Here is a 24,775-nt window from a genome sequence, read left to right as displayed (position 1 = left end):
ACTTACTGATCTCTTTCGGGAGTTATTTAGGAGTCTCTTGATCATGGCCCATGTATGACCTAACATGGCGCAGAAACAGTTCATGGGCATCACTGCAAGAGGTTCCAGAAGTACCGGGAGTTGGGGGAAGGTGCCCATCTCTGAATCCGGGAAAGCCTGGAGATTTCAGTCACAAAACACGCATATCTGAATTTTTCATCAGATTTTTAATTTTTGGATGGGGCTGGTCAAAGCAGTTAAGTCCAGCCAGGAGTATGCAGGGTCCGGTTGGGAGCATGGCAGTGACTGTGCAGTATGGAGATTTTGGCTGCTGAGGTCTGCCAGGCTCACCTGCCCCCTTCCAGGGTATCTCGGGTGACTTAGCCTGGCATGGAGTCTGGGAGAAATTCTCACATATGCACTCTTAAGGGCTGGAGAGATAAGACAGGGGTTGCACTTGCTTTGCATGTGGTTGACCCAGGTTCAATCCCTGGTACCACAGATGATCCTCTGAGTCCAAGAGATAAGGCCTGAGCACAAAGCCAGACATAAGCCCTAGAGCTTGCTGGGTGTGGCCCAATCTCTCATGCTTCAAATAATACATTGATTTAAAAAAAATTCAAAACCAAAAGTAGATTGGTTCAGATTTTAAACAAGTATCTTAAGAGAATCCATGTAGGATACATTACTGGCTGGGGTACAGCACCTGATGCTGAAGGGTGATATTTCACCCAAGCCCTACAGAAGGAATTATCATTCAAATGAAACAAGAATAAGTACAGACTCAGTTAAACCTTGGGTGTGGTAAAGATCCTGGGGTTTAATCACGACTCTGCAATCCCTGAGTCACTTTCTCTCCACTGTGGTATTGCCAGCACACAGACTGCTAACTCCTCTGACCCCTGCTCATCTGCTGTATCTGTTACAACCAAGTTGCTTTGAAAAATATCTCAGTAGCATGTCTATGCTGCAAAAGAAGTTACCTGCAGAGCATGGAATAATTTGTTTTAAATTATTAAGAAATATGCAAGATTAAGAACAGTGGGGGAAAACAAGCAAGTTGTAATTTTTTTTCAGTAATAGTTTAATGACAAAACTTGTCTTTTGATGGCCCATTTTTAGTGCTAAATCCAAATGACATCTGATGTTTTAAATACTCTGATTCTGTATGTTTAAGTTTGAAGATTAGACACTATTAGCAAAAAACACACAAATAAGGGCAAACAGCAATAGCTAAACTTGGTTTCAGGGATTAAACCAAGGATTCCTACTTGTAAATCTTAGTCTCTACATTTAATAGGCAAAAGAGCGATGAAATTCTTACCTTTGAAAAAAGTCCACTTCCTGTAAAAATCTTTCACACATCCCAAATAAAGGGTCAACTCTGTAAGAAAGGGAAAAAAAAAACTAGAATAAAAAAGTTTGAAAAATGTGACCAGTAATGGATGGAGAAATAGCACAGAGGGTGTAAGTACAGTGGGTACAAGGCACCTGCCTTATACATTGTCGACCCCAAATTTAATTCCCATATGGTTCCCCAAGCCTCACCAAGGAGTAATCCCTGAGCAAAGCCAAGAGTAAGCCCTGAGCACTACAAGGTGTGGCCCCAAAACAAAACAAAAATGTGTATAATAGGTAATCAATAAGTTAAGCCCACATGAAAGCACTAAGAATAAACTGTAGCACTGTAGCACTGTCCTCCCATTGTTCATCGATTTGCTCGAGTGGGCCCAGTAATGTCTCCATTGTGAGACTTGTTGTTACTTGTTTGGCATATCGAATACGTCACGGGTAACTTGACAGGCTTTGCTGTGTGGGCAAAATACTCTCGGTAGCTTGTCGGGCTCTCCAAGAGGGGCAGAGGAATCGTACCCAGCTCAGTTGGGCCAGCCATGCTCAAGGCAAACGCCCTACCGCTTGCTATCGCTCCAACCCCGAAATAAAACTATAGTACAAGAATAAACTATAGTACAAAAATTATCTTTTTCTTCCTTAGGAAGAGATATAGTGGTTTGCAAATTTGACCGTTCTACTAAGTATCCGTTCAAAATGAGATAGATGTATTGGGGCTGGAGTGATAGCAGATCAGGTAGGGCGTTTGCTTTGCACGCGGCCGACCCGGGTTTGATTCCCAGCATCCCATATGGTCCCCCGAGCACTGCCAGGAGTAGTTCCTGAGTGCAGAGCCAGGAGTAATTAACCCCTGTGCATCGCCGGGTGTGACCCAAAAAGCAAAAAAAAAAAAAAGAGAGAGAGATGTATTCTGAAGCTCTTCTGTAGGGGTAGAATTATTTCCTTCTTTACTACATCAATGGATTTGTTAACTAGCTGTTTGTAAGGTAAAATTAGTTATTTGGGTAATACCATGTGTGTAGGCTGAATATGTAACCTCATTTTTGAATTATCAATGATAAGCTCTAGCTTTTGTGTATCAAACACAAGTAGATTTTCTTAGTGAGGTGAAATATCAGGGGATCAGGGCTCTCTGTCTCCAAAAATTTTGTGCTTCCAATCTACCCTATTATCTTTAGTCTCCCAATTAATGTGATAAAAAAAAAGCCTTGAAATACGTTTTTGACATTTTATTTAATTATTATTATTATTATTATTATTATTATTTTGCTTTTCGGGTTATACCCTACAATGCATAGGGGTTACTCCTGGCTTTACACTCAGTAATTACTCCTGATGGTGCCCAGGGGACCATATGGGATGCTGGGAATCGAACCTGGGTCAGTTTCATAAAAGGCAAACGCCTTACCAGCTCTAGCCCCACTTTTTGACATTTTAAATGACTTACTAAAACCTTTGGGTGACAATACCAAAGCCCTTAGCAATATCAAACCCTTCCCCAACAAAAAAACATCAAAACAATCTCTTCAGAAAAACAGAGGACTGGAGTCAGAGCAATAGTACAGTAGGTAGGGCATTGGCCTTGCACGCGGTTGAACCAGGTTCAGTCCTCGACATCCCATATGGTTCCCCCCAAGCACCAACAGGAAATTCTTGAGCACAGAGCCAGGAGTAACCCCTGAGCATCACTAGGTGTGACCCAAAAAGAAAAATTAATAAATGAAATAAAAAAAGAGTTTGAGTAAAATCAAGAAAAAAAGAAAGAAAGAAAGAAAGAAAGAAAGAAAGAAAGAAAGAGAGAGAACTCAAAAAATTTAAGAGGCGGTGGGGCTGGAGCAATAGCACAGGTGGGAGGGCATCTGCCTTGCATGCAGCCGAACCGGGTTCGAATCCCAGCATCCCATATGGTCCCCTGAGCACTTCCAGGAGTGATTCCTGAGTGCAAAGGCAGAAGTAACCCCTGAGCATTGCCGGGTGTGACCCAAAAAGCAAAATAAAATAAAATAAAATAAAAAACCTTAAGAGAGGAAAATTTGTCAGAATTTGAAGACTAGACTAAAACAATGTGGCTCAATAAATGATGCTGGACATTAGGTTCAAAAAAATTCAAAATAAAAAAACTAGAAGCAGGGAGCTGGCTTAGGGGTCAGATGCTCAGCATGCATAATACTCCATCTCCAACACTCACCTGCCCATGAGGCAGCCCCCTCAAAAGAAGAAAGAAGGAAAACACTACAGATTGTCAGAGGTCATAGTCAACAGGAAACCCACTCAAGATGCAGCCCAGACAAGCAGTTAGCAAAGGGCACGGAGAGCTATTTCTATGTGGGACATCAGGCGCTCTGAGCCAGGAAGATCCTCATCCTCAACTAAACTAGGTCTTACTTCCTGATGGCCAGAGGCTAAAGGTCAGCTCTCACTGGACACTACCTAGTCCCTTTCTTTATTCCACTAGGGCTCACAGAAGAGGACTCAATCCTCAATTCCCCTGGAAGGTGCATCACCCTTGCCAGGAAAAGGTGGTCACAGCCCAAAACACATTTCTCTGGAGATGGGGAAGCATCGTTCACTACTTCTGTTTCTCCTTGAAACTGATTCTGCTGAGAATGGGTCCCTTCAGTTAGAACCATACTGTTGATAAAGGCAAGATCTCATCTCAAGGAGTTAGAATGTATTTTAAAGTACATTTTAGAGCCAATGGAAACTGGCGATTTTTTATGATCAGCAAACCTACTAGTCACTATTTGTGGAGTACACGCACCCTCATGAAACCATTCAATCTTCACAGATAGTCCGTGAGATAGGGGCTGCTGTCACTCTGACAGTATACACAGGAACAAGGCAGAGAGGTTCGAGGGCTGGTCTGAAGCCCAGGTCTGAAACAAAGCAGTTTGACTGCTTTGTTCGCTGAGAGAACTATTGCTGAGAGAACATATTAGTCCCTTCAGAAGGGGAAAAGAGGTGGGTTCCCTGCAGAAAACCCTTAAGGAAAGTGGAAAGCATGGCAGTAAATTCCCTGCACCAGAGGGAGTCCCATGAAGGTCTCCAGGGAGAACCCGGGAGGGGTCTGCACTAGGTGGGCCTTGGGAAGGGTTACTGGGCAGAATGCCCTGCGCTGATCTCTGCTAAATGTCAGCTTGTGGGCAGGCCACAATGAAACCAATACACAGCCCTTGCCTGCAGTATAGCTTACCCCCGAGTAGTCCGAGTGGTCACTATGAGTTGCAAGGCTTTGGCCTGCAGCCTCATGTGCTGTATGATAACCACCTGCTTATTCTCCACACCGCTGTACATGAACTCCATCTTGTAGGTCTCTTCCATGATCTATAAGAAAAAGGTGCCAAATCAGCACATGTATGGTTAACACAGAAGTCGAAGGTGCTTTGGGTGTCCCCCAGCACTGCAGAGAGGACCCTGCGGATATCAAGCCCAATGATTCTGCATACAAAGCTTTTGTGTTCAACCAGTGTGTTGAACCATATCCCTGGCCTCTCCTATACTTTCATCCTCATCTGATTTTTAAAGATCACTTGACATCCCGTTATTCATCAGTTTGCCGAGCGGGCACCAATAATGTCTCCATTTGTCCCTGTAGCTTGCTAGTGTAGCCCAAAGGCGTCTGCTCATTCCAGGAACACAATGAGCCTCAAACCGATTGTTCAGGGTCTTGACGAAGAAGTCGACTATCTCGTAGGTGGGCGGCCACTCGATTTTTGATCAAAAGATCAAAAGATTTTTAAAGAGATTTGGTTTTTATTAGTTGGCAGAAGAAAGTGGGGAGAGGGGGCACACTTAGCAGTGCTCAAGGCATAACCCTATCTCTGTGCCAGGGATCATTCCTGGGATCACTTTGGCCAGGCTAAGGGGACCGACCATATATAGTGCTGAGGCATTCAATGCGGGGCGCAGCAAACAAGGCAAGTGCTTGAGCCCCGGTAATCTCTCCAGCCCCTAACCTAAAATTTTTTTTTCCCTAAGATTTTTAAGTGCCTATCTTTATAGAAATTAGGATACACACACACACACACACACACACACACACACACACACACACACACACCTGTGAAAAGTATTTGCTCAATGAAAAAATGCCTTTGTTTTGTTTTCTTGGACCACATCTGGAGATGTTCAGGGTTTACTCATGGCTCTGTGCTTAGGAATCACTCCTTGAAGGTGCCAGGGGACCATATGTCGTGCTGTGGAGAACCTGGGTGAGCTGCCTGCAGTGCAAGCACCCTATCCTTGTTACTCTCTCTCCAAAAGAAAGACTTCCAGGGGTCAGAACAATAGCTCAGTGCACCAGGCATTTGCCTTGTATGCAGCGGACCCTGCAGTCTGATCTTCAGCACTTTATATGGTCCCCTAAGCACCACCAGGAGTAGTACCTGAGTGTAGAGTCAGGAGTAACCCTGAGCATCACCAGGTGTGACCCAAAAAGCAAATAAATAAAATAAAGAAATAACTTGTGTGTGTATCAAACCCAGGGAATCTCACATTCAAGGTAAGTAATCTGATAAATCACACCTGCAGTGCATTAAATTTTTGTTTTAATTTTGATGTGGGGCCATAGCTGGCAGTGGTCAGAGGTTACTCCTGACTCTGCACTCATGGCAGGCTCAGGGGACCATATCGGATGCCAGAAATCAAACCGAGATAGGCAGCATACATGGCAAGTGTCCTACCAGCTGTACTATCTCTCCAACCCCATTAAAAAGCTTTTGATTTTCAGCATCATAAAATGTAAAGGACTCAACGGGGCAAGACCACTGCTTAGCAGTGTCTCTCACACAGCAATGGCAACTCTTGCCCACTTGCTCCAGACTCTGCTCTCTGGTCCCAGAAACCTCCTAACGCAAGAACCTCATTTATGGCTTGAGCTATTAAATTCTACCACCCCCCCGACCTTTTTCCCTTGTTTTTTGGGTCACACCCGACAATGCACAGGGGTTAATCCTGGCTCATGCACTCAGGAATTACTTCTGGCGCTGCACGGGAGACCATATGGGATGCTGGAAATTGAACCCAGGTCGGCCACATGCAAGGCAAACACCCTACCTGTTGCGCTATTCCTCCACCCCGCCCCCCATCCCCGGAACTGTTCTATAATGTTAGCCACGTGGCAAGGTTGAGAACTTCAATTCAAGCAAAATGTCAGAGAATATTAGTGGGAAAGTCTGGCTGCCTCTGCTTCCTGAAAGTGACCTTGTCAAGCCTGAAGTGATGTGAAATGAACATGCTGCCCAATACTTCTGAAGGGGTCTTGAGGAATCTGAAGCACCCAAGATATGAAAATACCCACCCACCATGAGCTTCCTCCGGCTCACCATTGGTGACACCAAGGAGTCAGCTCAGAACCACCTTTAAGGAGCTATTTAAACACTAACACTAGAATAAATCAAGACTGCTCAGAATCAGAACAGAAGAGACTCAATCAAATGAAACGAAATATACAGAACAGAAGAAACTCAATCAAATGAAACGAAATATACATGGGCCAAAAGGAGAACTGGACCATAGCTCTGCATGTTGAGGTCTGGGCTCCATCCATGAAATCACCATCACTGCTGGGAGCAACTGCTGAGTACTGAGCTAGTCATAACCCCCAGCACTTGCACACCAAGTGTGGCCCGAGAAAGACAAACAAAAATTAAATGCTAATGTACTGAGAATATAAGGACATTTTTACAATTCAAAAAAAATGGCAAAATTTTAGTTTTTAAATACAAATCTTGAAATATAAACACATTTTCAGTTGTTACTATTCCAGGCTACCTCTGTCAGTGCTGGAGTTATTCCCAGTGCAGTGCTCAGGGGGTGCACCCAGCAATGCTAGGGACAATGTCATGCCAAAGACCAGTCTAGGCACCTGCATGTGAAGCAGGAGTTCCCGTCCGCTTGCAGGAAACACTATGGAACAAAAGAGCCTTCAGAATCACGTCATCCAGCTGCTGAATAAGCTAGAGGAGGGAAAGAGCTGGGGGTCTGGCTCAGCCTCACCCGGCAAATCAGACCAAATATAAAAACAGAGAGTTGTGGGGGTGTGGTGCCACCAGCAGGTTAATCTGTACCTGTGAGGTGAGTGCATCAGCACCCTGATAGCAACTTCAGACTTCCAGATATCTCCAAGATCTCCAAGCCCGCTTGGATCAGGACTGGTCTCCTCCCCCCTGGCCCCCAGTTTTCCAGTAGCTTGGCAGTCATACCACAAACTGCACCAGCACCAAGTAATTTCATCAATAGCCAAGACCTAGAGAGTATAAACTAAAGCGGATGGAAGAGAACGACACAGAATTTCCTGGACATTATACTCTATCCATAATAAGCAATACAAAACAAATTGTCTAGCAGTGCCTTTTCGGCAGGTTTGTGTGGCAGTGGGACTGATGCTGAAATACGAATGTAACCGAAGTGGAGAGAGAGTATGGGGGAAATTGTCTACCACACAGGCAGGGGAAGAGTTAGAATGGGAGGGGGGTACGCAGGGCGGGGATAAACTGGGGATTTTGGTGCTGGAAAATGTGCACTGGTGAAGGGAAGGGTGTTTGATGATTGTATGACCAAAGGTAAAACATGAAAGCTTTGTAACGGTTTCTCAAGATGAATCAATTAAAAGTGGGAAAAAAATGAAAACAACAATAACAACGAAAAATAAAGGTGGGTTTCAGTAAACTTACCTGCTTCGCAGCTGCTGAGACCAAATCACTCTGTTTCAGATACAAGGGGGCAGCCACATTCCACAGCTTTTCCTGCAAGGCCTACATGAAGTAATTGGGAAAGAAGAGAGGACAGATGACGATGAGTAGCAGACAATTTGCTATTTCCGTTGCTGCGAGCTGTGAGGACCACTCCTGGGATGCTGGGGGCCCACACAATGATGGGGATAGAACCCAATGCCAAACACAAGTAATATATGTCACACTGAAGACACACCTCCACACTCATTTGAGATGTTTGTTTTACTTAAAAACCCAAGGTTGGGAGCCAGAGCAACATAGTACAGTGGGTAGCGTGCTTGCCTTGCATGTGGCTGACCTAGGTTTGATCTCCAGCACCTGAGCCCCAGCAAGAGTGATTCCTGAGTCCTACCAGGAATACACCCTGCATACCACCAGGTATGGCTCAAAACCAAACAAGCCAAAGGGTAAAAATTAAGAACAGCTCTGTGGAGCCAGAGTGAGTCCGGCAGTTATGGAGCTTGTCATGCATGTGGCTGACTCAGATTCCATCTCTAGCAATATAAGGAGTACCCTGAGCCCCTCCAGGAGTAAGACCTGAGCCCCACTGGATGTGCCGTACCCCCTAAAATAAGCAGAGCTAGATCCCCAAACACGGGACCTGTCAAGACATTCTCATCTTCTCAACCCTGTTCTACTTTGAACTCACTTCACAGAGGTCTCCACCCCTTCCCAGTAGGTGGGGAAGAGCTCAGATTCAATCCTTCCTATTTCCTCCACCCCAAATGTGAGAGTCCCTTTCCAATTTGCTCACCCGCACCCTGACTTCCAGGACTTACTGAGCCACACAACTAAATATGGAATCTAATCCTACACATGGAGGATAGGAAGGATCGGGAAAACAAACACACACCCCTTCTGATTGTGGCTGCCTTGGGCATGAATGGGAGGCATTGCCCCACAGGGAAGCCCAGCAGTAAACGCACACAACCTATGCCATCTGAAGGGTGATCACAGCTCCTGAAGTACTGCCACTTGTGCAATGCACAGTAGACACAATAGATATACTCCACAAACCCCAGGTTCCTCACAACTATGTTTCCTGGGATTCCATGGGGACAGGCAGAGAAGACTGAGAGAGCACATAAACAGGAGGAAGCCCAGAGCACCACCCAGTGTGACCCCAAAACAAAACAAACAAAAAGAATTAGGTAGAATTAGTTCTTAAGAATTAACTAAGGAGACACACAAACGAATCTCAGACCCAAGCAACTTGTTGCAGAGATGGTCCGGGACTTTGCAATAGGCCTTTTCTGCTGGGCTGCTCCAGACAGGGGCATGTGATGTCCCTCTGCCTGCCCTCTAGGAGTTCCAGCAGCTGCCATTTTCTAGAATTCAGCAAGAAGCTCCAGGTACGAGTGGCGGTGACGGCGAATCCCAAGTCTCATGGGACAGGGGAGAAGGGGGCCCTTCCCCTTCCCCCCCGCCCAGATGGGACTCCAAGATGACACCACATCCACCCACTATACTTAAGTTCCCACATAGTCATGATCCAGAGACACACAAATGAATCTCGGACCCGAGCAATTTGCTGCAAGCGATTTCTTCAGACCCTATTAAAATCTTAGAATTCCTAGAGCATGCAGCCGCTCTTGCAGACACGTGACATTATATTATATCCATAACAAACAATACAAAACACATTGGCTAGCATTGCATTTTCGGCAGGTATGAGGGATGGTAGGACTGGTCTCAAAATATTAAAGGTAACTAAAGTAGACAAAGAGTATTTTGCAAATTGGCTGTGGCACAGGCAGGGGGAGGTGTGGAATGGGGGGGGAGATACTGGGGATTTTGGTGGTGGAAAACGTGCACTGGTGAAGAGATGGGTGTTTGATGACTGTATGATTGAAGCTCAAACATGAAAATTTTGTTACTGTACCTCATGGTGAATTAATTAAAAAAAAAATTTAAATAGAGCTGGAGCGATGGCACATTGGGTAGGGCGTTTACCTTGCACACGGCCAAACCGGGTTCGATTCCCAGCATCCCATATAGTCCCCCTAGCACCGCCAGGAGTAATTCCTGAGTGCATGAACCAGGAGTAACCCCTGTGCATTGCCGGGTATGACCCAAAAAAAGCAAAAATAAATAAATAAATAAATAAATAGAATTAACTAAGAATTTAGTAGGTTAATTAAAGGACACTGTAGTTTGGAAGAGATGGGGAAGACAGTGGGCAGGTGTCTGTCTTGCACACAGCAGATCCTGGCTTGGTCTCAGGCATCCCATATGGTCCACCAAGCCCCACCAAAAGTGAGCCCAGAGCACAGTGCCAGAGGTGACCTTTGAGAGTTGCCAGGTACAGCCCCCAAGCAAAACAAAAGAATTCTCCAATAGAAACAAATACTGCACAGAACAGTACATGATTCCACAGTGGCTAGTAGTTACTTAAGACCAAACATTTCCCTCTTTATTGACACTTCTGGGACTGTTAATGAGCATTTGTGGCATCAGAGAACTTAACTAATCATGAACATAACATACGCAGACCAACCTTGATGAGAAGAAGCTGACACCGAAGATAAGTAGCTGAGAAATCAGCTACTCCTGCCAATTCAGACTGAAGTTCTCCAAGTCTCTGTAGATCTCTGCAGGAAAGAGAACATTGGGTCACACACACTGGATACTGACACCAACAGCAGAGATCATGCCAAAAGCATTTTAGCATTTTACACCCAGAGACAGCTCTTTGAATTTTCAGTGATACCATCTAATACTAAAGTGGTTAAAATAAGAACTTTACTCACTTTGAGCAATAGCACAGTGGGTAGAACATTTGCCTTGCACGCAGCCAACCTGGCTGACCTGGCCAACCCAGGTTCAATTCCTCCGCCCCTCTCGGATAGCCCAGCAAGCTACTGAGAGTATCTCGCCCACACAGCAAAGCCTGGCAAGCTACCCGTGACATATTCGATATGACAAACACAGTAACAAGTGTCACAATGGAGACCTTACTGGACCCGCTCGAGCAAATCGATGAACAACGGGAGGACAGTGACAGTGACTCACTTTGAGAGCAGTTTAAACAGACATTTTTTGGCAAGTAAAATCATACTGCTATACAGAAGTCACACCTATGGCCCAAGAATTTGATTAGTAGCTGTATTTCTTTTTTAGGCCATACGTAGCTGTGCTCAGGGCTTACTCCTAGCTTATGGGTCCCTCCTAGAAGACTTGGGGAGCTATAGGGGGGGATAACAGGGACTGAACCCAGGCAAGTGGCTTACCCCATATACTATCTCTCTGACCCCAAACCAGCAGCTGTAATGCTAAAAAGCGATCCTAAGGAAACTATCAACTGAAAAAAAAAATGCTTTCTGACTCAAAATAGTAATTGTTATATTGACAAATATGGTACAACCCAGAACTACCTGTTCTATAACAGAGAAACTGTTAAAAAAATTGATGCCTATCAATGGAATAGTCATTAAAATATAAATTGGTAATAAAATATGTAATTTCAGTTATGTAAAAAGACATACAGGATTTTGGGTCAGAGTGATAGTATAGCAGACAGGGCATTTGCCTTGCACACAGTGAACATGGGTTAAATCCCCAGCATCCTATATAGTCCCCTGAGCATGGCCAAGAGTAATTACTGAGTGAAGAACCTGGAGTCCTGAGCCTGGGCATGTGTAGCCCCCAAACCAACCCTGTGTGTTTTCAGAAGGTCCGGCAGCGCTGCATCTCTCGCACCGCCTGCGTTCAGTAGTCTTGAGCCGTTTCCCCCACCCCGGGGAGGATGATGGTGATGGGCAGGCAAAGCAATGAATGAGGGCCAGGCTGGTCAGTATCAATTGTAGTTTATTCCAATCTTCACTCTCACTTCTGATTCTTCCCTCTGGAGCTCAAGCTCCCGAACCCGAGCCCACGCCTCAGCTTGAGCCTCTGCCCGAGCCTCAGCCTGAGCCTCAGTCTCTGCTCTCTCGAGCCCAAGCCCCCTTTGAGCTTATAGTCTTACTTTATATAGCAATCAGGTAGGGTGGTGACACAAAGGTGGGTTGAACATTAACAAATTAGCAAAGAGAGGTAAGACCATTCCTTGAGGAGATTAACTCAAGGATTAAATCTCATCTGAAGACATTTATTCCAGATTACTAGGAGATCTGCTCAAGGGTGGGATCCCAACAAGGGTGTATTCTTTCCTCAGCTAGTAATCTACTTAAATAGTTGTAGTAAGTCTACTTCTGATATTTCTAGCAGTGTCATTCTGTATGAGCACAGTAAGAGATAAACTTACAGTTTGGCTCTTCCTGAGGACATCTCACTATATATTCCACTATATATATATATATATATATATATATATATATATATATATTCTCAGGGCTAGGACGAAGGAACGTTACTGGGGCCTACTCAAGGCAATCGACGAATAACAGGATGGTCGTGATCGTGATATATATATAATATATATATAAAATAATATATATAAAATTATATATATATAAAAAAACAGTCCTCAGGCCAGGTTAGTCTTCCTAGCCCCAGTAGGGTCCTAGTCTCGTTGTTACTTACTTTTGAATCATGACAGTATTTGTCCATGATCATGCCCTCAACTTAAAGTTGAGTATCGTGGCGCTTTGGCCTGGCCCATTTCGATGCCAGGGTAGCTCACAGCTTGCCCTGGGTCCATTCAGTCCCTCATCAGGACCCTGCTTTTGGGGTGCTAGGAACTAAGGGCAACTGAGTCAAGAAAGCAGATGCCCAGGAGTAAATATTATTCAGAGTCAATCAACTCCCAAGTTACAAAGCATAATATTAACTGTTTTTCTGTGTCCATACAGGAAGGACATTGCTTTAAGGTAAACTATGCAAAGAACATAACTTACAATACAAGTTCAGTGTCCTTAGAAGGATCTGATCTTACAAGCTAACAGAATCTGATTAGGGAGAAAAGGTGATTCACTGGCTAGGGAGGAGAGCACAGAGCACAGAGAAGAATTTACAGATAAACAGAGGAATGGGAGCACTGTGATGGGTGTAACCGGATAAACCTGAGCTCCCTGTGGCAATGTTATTCTACACAACCCCAAATCAAAAAACAGGATAGAAACAGGGCAAAGTCTTCTGGGTAGCCACACAGGATGCTTTTGGGATTCCCTTCCCCCCTTGCTCCTTTTGGCTTCATCAGACTAAATAAGAAGCTTATAGCTCTGATCACCATAGCAGTAAGATTTTAACTCTACACAAAAACAAACTAAAACAACTCTGAAACAAAGCAAATGTTTCAAATAAGAACTTTTTTCTCTGAGAGGAAAGCACAGACGAGCACACTCCTGTAGAGCTCCACTAGGGAGCCCCTTAGTAACAAAGATGAAGGGAAGGGTCGGAGCAACAGCAGTGGGGAAGGCGCTTGTCTTGCATGCAGCTAACCCAGGTCTGGTCCCCTGTACACCATAAAGTCCCCCCAAGTCCTGCCAGGAGTGAGCCCTGAGCACTACTGAATTTGGTCCAATAACCAATAAATAAATCAGATGAAAAGAGAAGAGAGAAGAGAAAATTTCAATGAAAGAGGAAGCCTCAGCCTCCCGCTACCAGTTTCCTCTCTCCAGATGCTTCATCTCTCCCCCATCAACATTCCACCCTCATGATTATTTCTCAGCATTCCTGGGGCTTCCCAGGAAGAAAAAGCTCTGTCTTGGAGTCTAGGCTGATAGAGAAACAATTGGCAATTAGGCCTGGAAGATTCATTTCCTCTTGCCATTGAAGAAGGAAGCCAATTTCCTCTTGATACCCCACCCCCCTCATCAAACTCACACACATTGCTTTCCCAAAGTCCTGACCCAACATTCCTCAAGCTTTCCAGGACCCTGGAACTCTGACCTCTGCGATAAGGGCAAGGATGCCCAGAGAGATAGAGACCAACTGGACAACCATGGGATTTTCTGACATCTTTTAAATATTCACCAACCGATACAGAAGACCAGGAGTCTTTAAAAAGACTCCCACAAAACTCCCCGACCTTAATTCAGTCCCATACTGAGTTCCTCCTGGGGAGCTTCTGTGACTTTCTCTTCTACTTTCCAATAAACTTTTCTACTTTCCAACTCAAGAGTCTGAGTATCTTTATCACTAATTTTAACCTTAAAAATATTGAAGAACCTGGGAATTGCAGAGGTACACAGAGACCCACCTGTGACCACTCTGCCTAAGCTGCATCCTCAGACCCTGTTCTGCATCCTCAGACCCTGTTCTGTCCTGCTTAACTAAAGTATAAGGGGGCGGGGGACAAAGCAAGGGGTCAGACTGATTGTGGGTGAAGGAAGGAAGGAAGGAAGGAAGGAACACACCAAGGGGTCAGGCCGATTCAGGGGGGTATGAAGGAAAGGGACACACCAAGGGGTCAGGCTGATTTGGGGGAGAGGGGACACACCAAGGCTGATTCGGTGGGGGGGGGGGGGGGTAGGAAGGAGGTGACACATCAAGGGATCAGGCTGATTCGGGGGAGGGGGTTATGAAGGAGGGGACACACTAACGGGTCAGGCTGAATCAGGGAGGGGAAGGAGGGGACACACCAAGGGATCAGGCTGATTCAGGGTGGTAGAAAGGAGGGGACACACCAGGGGGTAAGGCTGATTTGGGGGAAGGAAAAGAGAGGGGACACACCAAGGAGTTCAGCTGATTCAATCTTTAGTTTAGAACTTAACTTGGGCCAGGGTTATAGTACAGCTAAAAAGGCACGAACCTTGTACACGGCCAACACAGCTTGATCCCCAGCACTCCATACAGTCCTCTAAGTTCATCAGGGATCTGATCCCTGAGCCCAGAGCCAGGAGGACGCTCCAAGCACCACTCAGTATGGCCGAAAAAAAAAAAAAAGGCTCACCTAATAAGATGTAGTCAGCCAAAGAAACAGCCAAAGACAGTCCAGAGAGTTTTCACTGTGCCCCTGCTATTGTCAGGAAAAGCAGCTGTTCTCAACAGAGAACCATGGGCCAAAGAGCAGCAGCAGCAGCAGCAGCAGCAGGGAGGAGAGGCAGGCCCAGGGCAGAGTCACCAAAGGACAAAGCCAGAGAGGGATCAGCACCAGGCCTCGAGTAGGATTTTGTAAACAGAAGGGGAGAACAGAACAACCTTCAGCTATGAAATAAAGAAACTACATACCAAGAACTGTATATATCTCTGTGTGTACATGCGCACACTAAAAATGTATAGTTTTCCCCAGAAACCACACAAAAGTGGGACAAATTCCCTATGACACAATAAATATTCCTCCTGTTTAACTCACTAGAACTCTGCATTTTCCATGATCCACCAGACTAACTCATAAAACAAGAAAAGAATTAAAGCAACTTCTTTGTAAGCCTTTCTACTTGTGTACCAATGGCCATTTTGGTCCTAAAATAAGGAGAACTTTTCACTGCCTGATGTGCCAACCACAAAACACAAGAGTCAGACAGACCAGGAAACCACGGTGAGCAGCAGTGAGCCAGCAGCCCCAGCCTCACCTGATGGTGAGCTCCAGCAGCTCCTGGGAGCCCTGGGGGTCCAAGTGCTGCAGGCTGTACACCCGCAGCAGGCTCTGCTGCAGGAACTGGGAGGAAGGGTCCTCGTGAGGTGCCAGGCTGGGCGAGGTGGCAGATGACACAGGTTTCCTCCCTGGTAACTGAGAAGACATGGGGTGAAGACAGTACCATCAAAGTCAGACCCAACGACTTTGGAAAAAAAAGAAAAATCAAGCAATATGTGAGGCAAAGAGAAGGGGAAAAGGACTAGGGAAGGGAGGAGAGCTTAAAAGGAAAAGGGATGGGAGAGAGACAGGAGTACAGAAATGACTATGAACAACAGTATAATCCACCTGCTATGGCCACAAGCAACAAGGGTGGGGGTAAGGAACAGTGACAACATATGGCTGAAATAAATGAGCCACACACAGGAATGGGACTCGTGTCATTACTCGTGTCATTTTTTTTATTTTGATTTGTGTTGGCATACCCATAGTGCTCCAGGGTATCCTGGCTCTGCACTCAAGGGTCACCCCAGCAAAGCTTGGGACACTGTGGAGATAGAAGCAGGATTGATAGTGTAAGGTAAGTCCATTTATTTTTATTTTTATGTTTTTGTATGTAGGAGTATTGCTATTTATTTAGCCACTGATTAAGCTCATTGAAAGAGGCATGAACTCCACATTACGTTTTATTTTTCATTTTAAAATTTTTTTCAGATCTTTTCAATAAAGTTGTCCACAATATTTTTTTACTTTCAATATTGCAACACCAATCCCACCACCACTGCACTTTCCCATCACCATTGCTTTGAATCTTCCCACAACTACCCCAGCCTGCCCCTTAGACAGATGCTGAATAATTTATTTTGTACTCCTTGGCATGAATAGTATGAGGTTCCGTTCCTGTAATTCTAAAATTTTTTAAATACTTGGGAGTCCAGAGGCATCTCTGTGGCATGCTGCTCTCATCTGAGATTCATTTGTGAATCCGAATCATGGACGTTAATGTGCTTAAATGGTGCCCAGAGGCAGTTCCTGGGTGAGAACCGGAAGGGTGGGGAAATGGGGGAGGGGTCGCCCATCCCTGACTCTGTGAAGCCTAGAGTTTTCAGTCACTAGACCCGCACACGTGGGTTTTTCAGAGGGTTCATTCTCATGCACTGGGCAGGGGGGCGGGGCGGGCTAAGGAAAAGTCTGTGAAGATCAGCCATGAGTGCGGCAGCAATTGGGTTATGGAGGTGTGAGGTTGCCGGGGGTTCATTTGTGGCAAGTGGAGGGACACACCAGCCCCTCTCCAAGGTGCCTGGGTGAAATCAGCCAGGTGTGTGGTGGGGAGACAACTCTGCAGCATACTGCTTTCCTCCAAGATTCATGTGTGAGTCTCTGAATCATGGCCGTTCACTTGATCACTTGACATTCCTTTACTCATCTATTTGCTCAACCGGGCACCAGTAACTTCTCCATTTGTCCCTGTCGTGTGCTACTGTAACTCAATGGCGTCTGCTCGCTCCAGGAACATGAAAAGCCTCAAACCATTCGTTCAGGGTCTTGACGAAGAAGTCTGACCATCTTGTAGGTGGGCGGCATGCGACCTTTTGACATCCTGTGGAATCCAGTCAGTAATGGCTCTAGTCCAGCAGTCCTCTCCAAATCTCATTATGTGTACGGTCCATCTGATTTTCGACGCCTTGGCAAAAGAGACAGCATCCCTGATTCTCGATTGTCGACAGAGGTTGGAACTTCGGATTTCTTCTCTCAATTGAGTTTAGCATGATACTCCAAGCATAGCTCTTTCGATTCCTTTTTGGGAGACCTGAATAGTGTTCTAATCCTGTTCTTGTAGGGCCCAGGTCTCTGAGGTGAACGTTAATGCAGGAAGAACGGTGGAGTCAAAGAGATGTGCCTGAAGTCGGAGGTACTTCGTCCTCTTAGCTATTTCTTCAACACTCTTGAAGGCATTCCATGTCGCTCTCTTCCTCCTGCGCAACACAGGTGCCAGGTCATTCATCATGTTGACTTCTCAACCTAGGTACACATCACTGCTGCATTTGGAGTTGTTCGTTTCGTCGAGAGCAAATGAAACGTCAGGAAAAAGTCTGCTTCTCATGAATACTGTCTTTGTGAGATTCAGCTGCAGTGTGACCTTTCCACACTCACCGTCGAAGTCGGCCAGCATTTGTACCACTTGGCTAATGTTTGGTGCTATTAGAATGATATCATCAGTGAAGCAGAGGCAGAGTAGTTGCCAACCATCTATCTTCACTCCCATTTCTTCCCATTCCACATGAAGTTCTCGAGGGTGGCACTGCAGAGTTTCGGTGAAATGCTATCACCCTGCCAAACCCCTCTCTTGACAGGGGTGATCACTTCCTGGTACAATGGTGAGACACTGGTAGTGAGTCTGTAATACAGCTCATGGAGGATCCTGATGTATTGAGTTTGAATGCCCTGTCTGGCTAGGGCTTCGATGACCGCTTCAGTCTCAACAGAATTAAAAGTCAATTAAAAATCAATGAACATTAGACAGAGCGGCATCTTGAAATCGCGAGAAACCTCAATGAGTTTGGTTACCGTGTGGATATGGTCGACCGTGCCGAATCCTTTTCGGAACCTGGCTTGCTCGCATGGTTGTCCTTCATCTAGTGTTCCGCCAATCCTATTCAGGACGACTTGAGTGAACAGCTTGTAGACGACGGACAACAGGCAGATCAGGCGATAGTTGCCAATGTCGTGGATGCCTCCCTTCTGTACAGTAGAACAGTCCTGCTGGTTTTCCATTGGGACGGAACCTTGCATTCAGACAGGTAGCGTGTGAAGAGCCGAGCCAGTGTATTGACGAATACTGACAGCAGATTCTTCAGGTGTTTGGGTCTGACCTTGTCTGGGCCGGGTGCTGTTCGCTTCTTTACTGACAAAATGGTGTGTCAGATTTCGGAAGGGAGAACATTGGGAACGACATATCCATCCTGCAGAATTTGGTATGTGGGCAGGTGGACGTGGCTATCCAAGAGGTCCGAGTAGAAGTCATGGATAATCTCCACTGCCCTTCTGGAAGATGTAATAGATTCATAGGACATCGGAGGGCAGTCATCTTGGTCTTGTAGTTGGCGAAGAACAGGCGGGTGTTGCAAATGCTTTTCCCAGTTTCTGCTGCATCAGCCAGCATTGCTGCTCTTCTCTCTTTGAGGTCTTCCTTGATCGCTTCTCTGCACAGCTTTGCGAGCTCAGATGTTAGCTTGTTGTTGCCTGAGGCTCGCACCCAGCCACGTTGGCAAATGAGCTCACGAGTTTTTGAAGACAGGCACCTTTTTGTGGCTTTCTCTCTCTCGGCGTTCCTCACACAATCATGGAGGTGCTAAACCAGTCGATCGTTTTCTTCATCAATGTTGTCAACGACAGCATCTTCCCATGTTGTGGAGTTCTTAGGTCGATCTTCTCAGTCCTATCTTGGCATTAAAATCACCGACAATTATCTTGTAGAAGGTGTGGTCTTCTTTATAGAACTTCTCCAGCTCCATGTAGAACTTCTCAATTTCTTCTTCATCATAATTGGATGTTGGTACATAGACAACAACAAAGATTTAAACTGCTGGCAGTGAGTCACATCTATTCAAGTGTAATTGTCTAATTCAGGTTGTTAGGCACTCGAATGAATCAATGCTCATGACCAAGTTCGTGTTGACAAGGACACCAACACCACACCTCTTTTGTCGCATGTCCCAAGAAACAGCTCTTCTCCAGTGTTGAAAACGGCATGATGTGATTGATGTCTTCTCATCTCAGTCAGACCAATGATGTCGTACTTCATCTTCCATGCTTGCACCATCAGGTCCTCGATGGATGCTTCTGATGCCAGCGTACGTGTGTTGAAAGTACAGACAGTCATTTTAGTCCTTCTTCATTTTGGCAGCCTAGTTCGGCCCTGAGATTCTATCAGCCTCTCCTTGCTCATCCTTCTTAACACTGCCATATTGGGGGTTCTTTCAGGGTCAGGGGAATGAGACCCATTGTATTTACTGTTTTTGGCATATTAAGTACGCCATGGATAGCTTGCCAGGCTCTGCCATGCAGGTGGGATACTCTGGTAGCTTGCCAGGCTCTCTGAGAGGGACAGAGGCTTTTAGGGCGGCCTCTAATCGCCCTTGCAGGTGTTCCCATGGTTCAAACCATACCTGAACCCCATTAAATGTGATAATGAAAAATGGGTATTAAGTGTCCTATAATGTGTTCGGAAAGCGACCTGGAGTGTGGTGGCAGCTGGGTAGTAGAGGTAGTGGAGGTCGACCGATGAGGTATTTGTCTTGCTCCAGCAGGGTAGGTCTTCTGTGTGTGATCTCTGGGTCACTGGAGATTGGTGGAAGCAGGCAGAGGATCTTTGTTTCCGGGTCCCATTGAGTCTGGAGTTCAAGGTCACAAAATTCCGCTTTGCCTCATTCTGTGGGGCTTCACTCATGTGTGAAGCTCGACCTGAGCAGTCCAGAAAGCGACCTAGAGTGTGTCGGCAGCTGGGTAGAGGAGGTAGTAGAGGTCAAATGATGAGGTATTTATCTGGCTCCGGCAGGTGGGTCTCTGCGTGTGATTTAATGCATTTAATGCACTTAAATGCTCTCTTTTGACCTCTTTCAAGACTTATTTATAGGTCTCTGAATCAAGGCCAGTAAATGAACTTGTATCGCAGAGCCGGAGGTGGTGTATGGGCCTGACTCCCACATATCTAACTTTCGGTAGTTTAAATTCTCGAAAAACTTGGTCCCAAGTTGTTGGTGTCTGGCCAGAGGCACAGTGGCAATTTTGCGATATCGGGAAGCATTAAGGCACCATCAGGCTGCTGATGCACTCGCCACGCAGGTACAGGTTGACCCCAAAGCAAGTCCTTTAATCCCTGTAACTATCTCTCTGACCTGTCACTATTTTTTCCCTTATTTGAAACTTTATTTAAACACACATGATTTATAAAGTTGTTCATAACTGTAATTTTAGATATTCAATATTGCAACAGCAATCCCACCAGCAGTGTGACCTCCCCTACACCCTCACCTACCAGGCTAGCACCTGAACAGGCACAAAATCATTTACTTTACATTTCTTATTACAACATTTATCTCATAATGGTTTCATTAAATTACCGTCTGAGGCTTGCTGAGCCGTGAGGTGCTACTGCTTTTGCTCACTGAGCTCTGTGAGCTTCTACACAACTACCCCAACTCATTTTCTGTGTTCCTACTGAGATGCCAGTACTGGGAACTTAGGAGATGCACAGCCGCACGCTCCAGCAGCTCCGTCACTAGGACAATTCAGCAGTGCAGCATCTTGGGCACGTCAGGCTGGGCACAGCTAAGGGTTCTCTCAAAGAAAACAAACACAGCACAGTCTACCTGTTTTAAAATACACTGTCTAGAGGCTGGAGAGATAGCCAAGTGGGTGAGACACTTGTCTTGCATGAAGTCAACCTGGGGTTCATCCCAACACACCATATGGTCCTGGAGGCCCCCACCCCCCAACCCGAGTAACCCCAGAGTGCAGAGCCAGGAGTGAGCACCTCCGCTGTGACCGAAGAGAGAGAGAGAGAGAGAGAACACATAAAGATGACTTTTCAGAGAAGACAATCTGCTTCCAGCTATTTAACATCTATAAAGAACCAAAGTACAAAAAAATAAAAACAAAAAGCAAAGCTAAGAAGGTGTGAACATACCCGCAAGGCAGGGACAAGATGAGAGAGGCTGTCTCGAAGGTAGGCGTAGTGTCGGAAGGTGTGATCAGAGAAGAGTGCGGCCATGGTTGGACAGCTCTTGGCAGCATTGAAGATGAGAACCAAAACTGCAATATCTGAGGGACAAGCACATTAAGGAAACTTGGGAGATATCACAGGTTGAGTTGCCCAAAACTTGGTACTCCCCAATCTCCATTAAAGGACAATAATTTTCTTCTCTTTTTATTTTTTATCTACTTCCAGTTCAGAATTGTGGGGTCGCTTCTGGCAATACTGAGGGGACCATGTAGTGCCAGAGATGGAGCCCAGGCTCCCACATGCCAAGTGTATACTCAGTCCACTGAGCTCTTCCCCCAATCCAACAACTTTCTGATAATCAAGAAAGCTGAGAGGCAGCACCTCATCTGTTCAAGTCTGATCATGAGACTAACCAGTGGGGTAGAATCTTCATGTTGAACCTCTAGTTCATTGTTGCTGTTTTGAGCCACACACAGCTATGCTCAGAGCTTACTCCTGGGATCACTTCCGGCAGGCTGGGGAGGGGGAACCAAATGGGGTGCTGGGATCAAACCTGGGTCGGCCACGTGTAAAGACCACATATACAACCCTACCTGAACTAAAGGTCTGGCCACTCAACTTCCAATTCTAATTTTCTTGATATTTCCACCATAAGTGTAATTACACATGCTACCAGTCTTCAGCCCTTCAAAGTCGTCCATAAGGTTTGTTGATCAAATTCTTTGAAACTCCTTGTAATGTTAAGGTCCAACATAATAACAACAAAAAATTGGGAGTGGTAGTGCCAGGGACAGAACCCAGGGGCTCACACAATTAAGACTTCCCCTGAGCTACATCCCCATTCACTGTAACAAATATGCTAACGACATCAAGAATGAAAAATCTGTTATGAATGGGTTAATGGATTTGGCCTATACCCATCAGAAACAGCATTATCTATGGCAGTTACAGTCCTGTGAAATTTATTTTTAGATTTTTGGCTATACCAGTGGTAGTCTAGGGACCATATGACAGTAAGGATCAAATCCAGACCTCCTGCATGCAAAGCACATGAGACAGGTCTTTGGGGTGTGAGTACATAGTGAGAGGGATGGAAGGGAGTCTTCTAAGCAGACTGTTGGGCTGTGGGGCCACTCCAGCAATTTTCTGCCCTCTGGGCAGCTGCTTTGGGGGCTGCTTAATGCCTGCACTATCTCTCTTTGGGCCTCTCTCTGGTTAGTCTGGGAGACACGAGGTAAACAGTAGAGTACTGGTCGACACACAAGTCAGCCAAACTCTCATGTAATTCTCCAGTGCATTGAGAGGGACAAAAAAAAGGACAGGGAGAGCACAAAGAGGTGGTGTTCAGATCTCAATCTCGCACTCACAAGGCCAAGTTTCATCCTAGCACACTGCATGGGCGGGCCTGGAGTTTCCTATCACTGATGGGAGTGACCCCCGTGTCCAAAATACTGGTGTGACCCCCCCACACACATCCCCCTTAATAAACATAAAGCAAGAAAGTAGTCAACAGTAGAAAGGTGAGTGGCTGGGCTGACCCCTGTGTCTCGATAAATACCTTTAAGTCTAAGGATCTCCCATAAAGAGAGCAAAAGGAAAAGGTTGGGGCGAGGATTGTATCAATACACAGATGTGTTCCCAGGAAAGTGTCCAGGCGTGGAGTGCTGCATGGCTTCAGAACCAGGCTGGTCACCGGGCACAGCGCGGCATTGCCCATCAGGCTTCCAATCAAAATGATCAGGAGTAAGACAAAGGGAAAAGTGCAATTTTTGAAACTAGAGACATCTTACTGACTCCCAGATTTGCTCTTTTGAGCTAGCTTTGGCTAGCTCAGCCTTGATTTTCTCACCTGAAAACTTAGAATAATTCCCCTTTCTGTTGTTTGGAAGATCAGTTTTAAGTGGTATTTGGAACAATGGTAGGTACTCAAGAAATAGTTAAAACAGTATCATTAATGGCCAAGGTGAGTCACTGAAAAAATAACAATGATGCTGAGAATAATAGCAGGTCCCCCTCAAAATATCCTCCTCTCACCTAACATGAAAAGAAAAGAAAAAGCCAACTGCAGAGCAAGCTATGCTGCAGAAAGCATCCCATCCAGCCCTCCAACCCCCAGAAGGGCAGCAGCACCATTCAGGAACTCAGAGGATACAGGCTGGGTCATCCATGTCAGGCTCAGCCGTGTCAAAGAATGGGTGAGTGCTCAGGAGCTCAGGCACCAAGGGAAGCACCAGAGTTGGGTGTCGGCTCCCCAGAAACTTCAAGCACCTGAAACAAAACAAGAAACCGGGCAGCAAGTTAAAGGAATACTTTCAAACTACAGACACTAGGACTGGAAACGATATTCAGAGCAGGAGATTTGATTTAATTTGATTCTCACTAGAAGTGTAAGTTGGGTGTGACGGGGTAAGTTTGTGTGAGTATAACTGTGTCAGCATGAGTGTGTTGTAGTCATTGTATAGTGTATTATCTGTGTGAATATGAGTGTGTAAAAGCTTGAGTGTCTGTTTGTGTGATATATTCATGCCAACGTGCTGCAAACAAGCATTTATCAGGAACTGAACCCATGGGCCTCATGAGTGGAGCTCGTGCCACCACTAAGTCACACCCTGACTCCAGAATCAGAAATTTTTTATCTTTGTTAATTCTGCAACTTCAGAGGAATCATCAAATTATGTTAGCACTCAGTTAATTTGTCTAAAAACGTGGTCATTATGAAGACATACTTATAACAGATATTACTGTCATTCAACCAAGAGCCATTTCCCCCTTCTCTTCTTCAAAAACCCCCCCAAAAACCCTTCGCCAGCCTGGCAATCCCATCCTGGGCTGGCTTGGACTTCTGTGCCTGGAGGCAGTAGGTAAGAACTTCTCAGAGGGCAAGGGATGCATAAGACAAAGCACTGTCCCCTTTCTGAACCTCCAGCAGGTGTGTAGGGACTTCTCAGGGCGCAAATGCAAACGGGGGGGGGGGGGGGGGTGCATGAGACAAGTATTGTCCCTTTTCTATCCTAAGATGCTATCATCTTTTTCTTTTTTCCATTTTCTTTCATTAAAAAACTGATTCACAAAATCATTGATAGCTGAATTCTAGGCATATAATATTTCAACACCAATCCCTCCACCAGAGTCAACTTCCTTCCACCCGTGTTCTCATATTCACATCCCCCACCCCACCCCCACCTGTCTTCTTGACAGGTACATCACAAAATTTCAGTGGCTGCAGCTAAGTTCTCAGGTTTTCAGTCCTGCTGTCTCTGTATTTTGGATGTATGGCTACACCCTCACCCATATCACCAGTATAACTGAGGCCCTGGTGTCTCTTAATACATTACTTCTTGTTCTCTTCTCCGCACCCTCCCCAATTCCTTTCCCTCCCTTTCTCCTCTCTAAACACTGGGTCAAGGATGATCTAAGCATCCCACTTTACTACAATACATTTTCTCACCCAGTAGTTGGTAGAGCACAGGTAAGTGAGATCATCCTGTGTTTGTCTTTCTTCTTCTGGCTTGCTTCACTCAATGTGAT

The 24,775-nt window shown here is 45.6% G+C and overlaps 1 protein-coding gene across 2 annotated transcripts in view; it reads right to left on the bottom strand.

Moving 5' to 3' along the window:
• Window positions 1–24,775, bottom strand: part of INTS4 (integrator complex subunit 4) — a 94,724-nt gene that overhangs the window by 8,224 nt on the left and 61,725 nt on the right. For both annotated transcript variants that reach the window (XM_056114763.1, XM_056114764.1), the window contains 7 exons: window positions 23,400–23,515; window positions 21,212–21,345; window positions 15,521–15,678; window positions 10,564–10,657; window positions 8,007–8,087; window positions 4,526–4,656; window positions 1,304–1,363 (listed from right to left, as the gene is read on the bottom strand). In XM_056114763.1, coding sequence (XP_055970738.1) covers window positions 1,304–1,363; window positions 4,526–4,656; window positions 8,007–8,087; window positions 10,564–10,657; window positions 15,521–15,678; window positions 21,212–21,345; window positions 23,400–23,515 — 774 coding nt within the window. The remainder of the gene's footprint in view (window positions 1–1,303; window positions 1,364–4,525; window positions 4,657–8,006; window positions 8,088–10,563; window positions 10,658–15,520; window positions 15,679–21,211; window positions 21,346–23,399; window positions 23,516–24,775) is intronic.

Source organism: Sorex fumeus, unplaced genomic scaffold, assembly GCF_029834395.1.
Source record: "Sorex fumeus unplaced genomic scaffold, SorFum_2.1 ptg000026l, whole genome shotgun sequence".
NCBI lineage: Eukaryota > Metazoa > Chordata > Mammalia > Eulipotyphla > Soricidae > Sorex > Sorex fumeus.
Note: the sequence above shows the minus strand (reverse complement) of the source record. Positions and strands in the feature narration are given on the sequence as shown.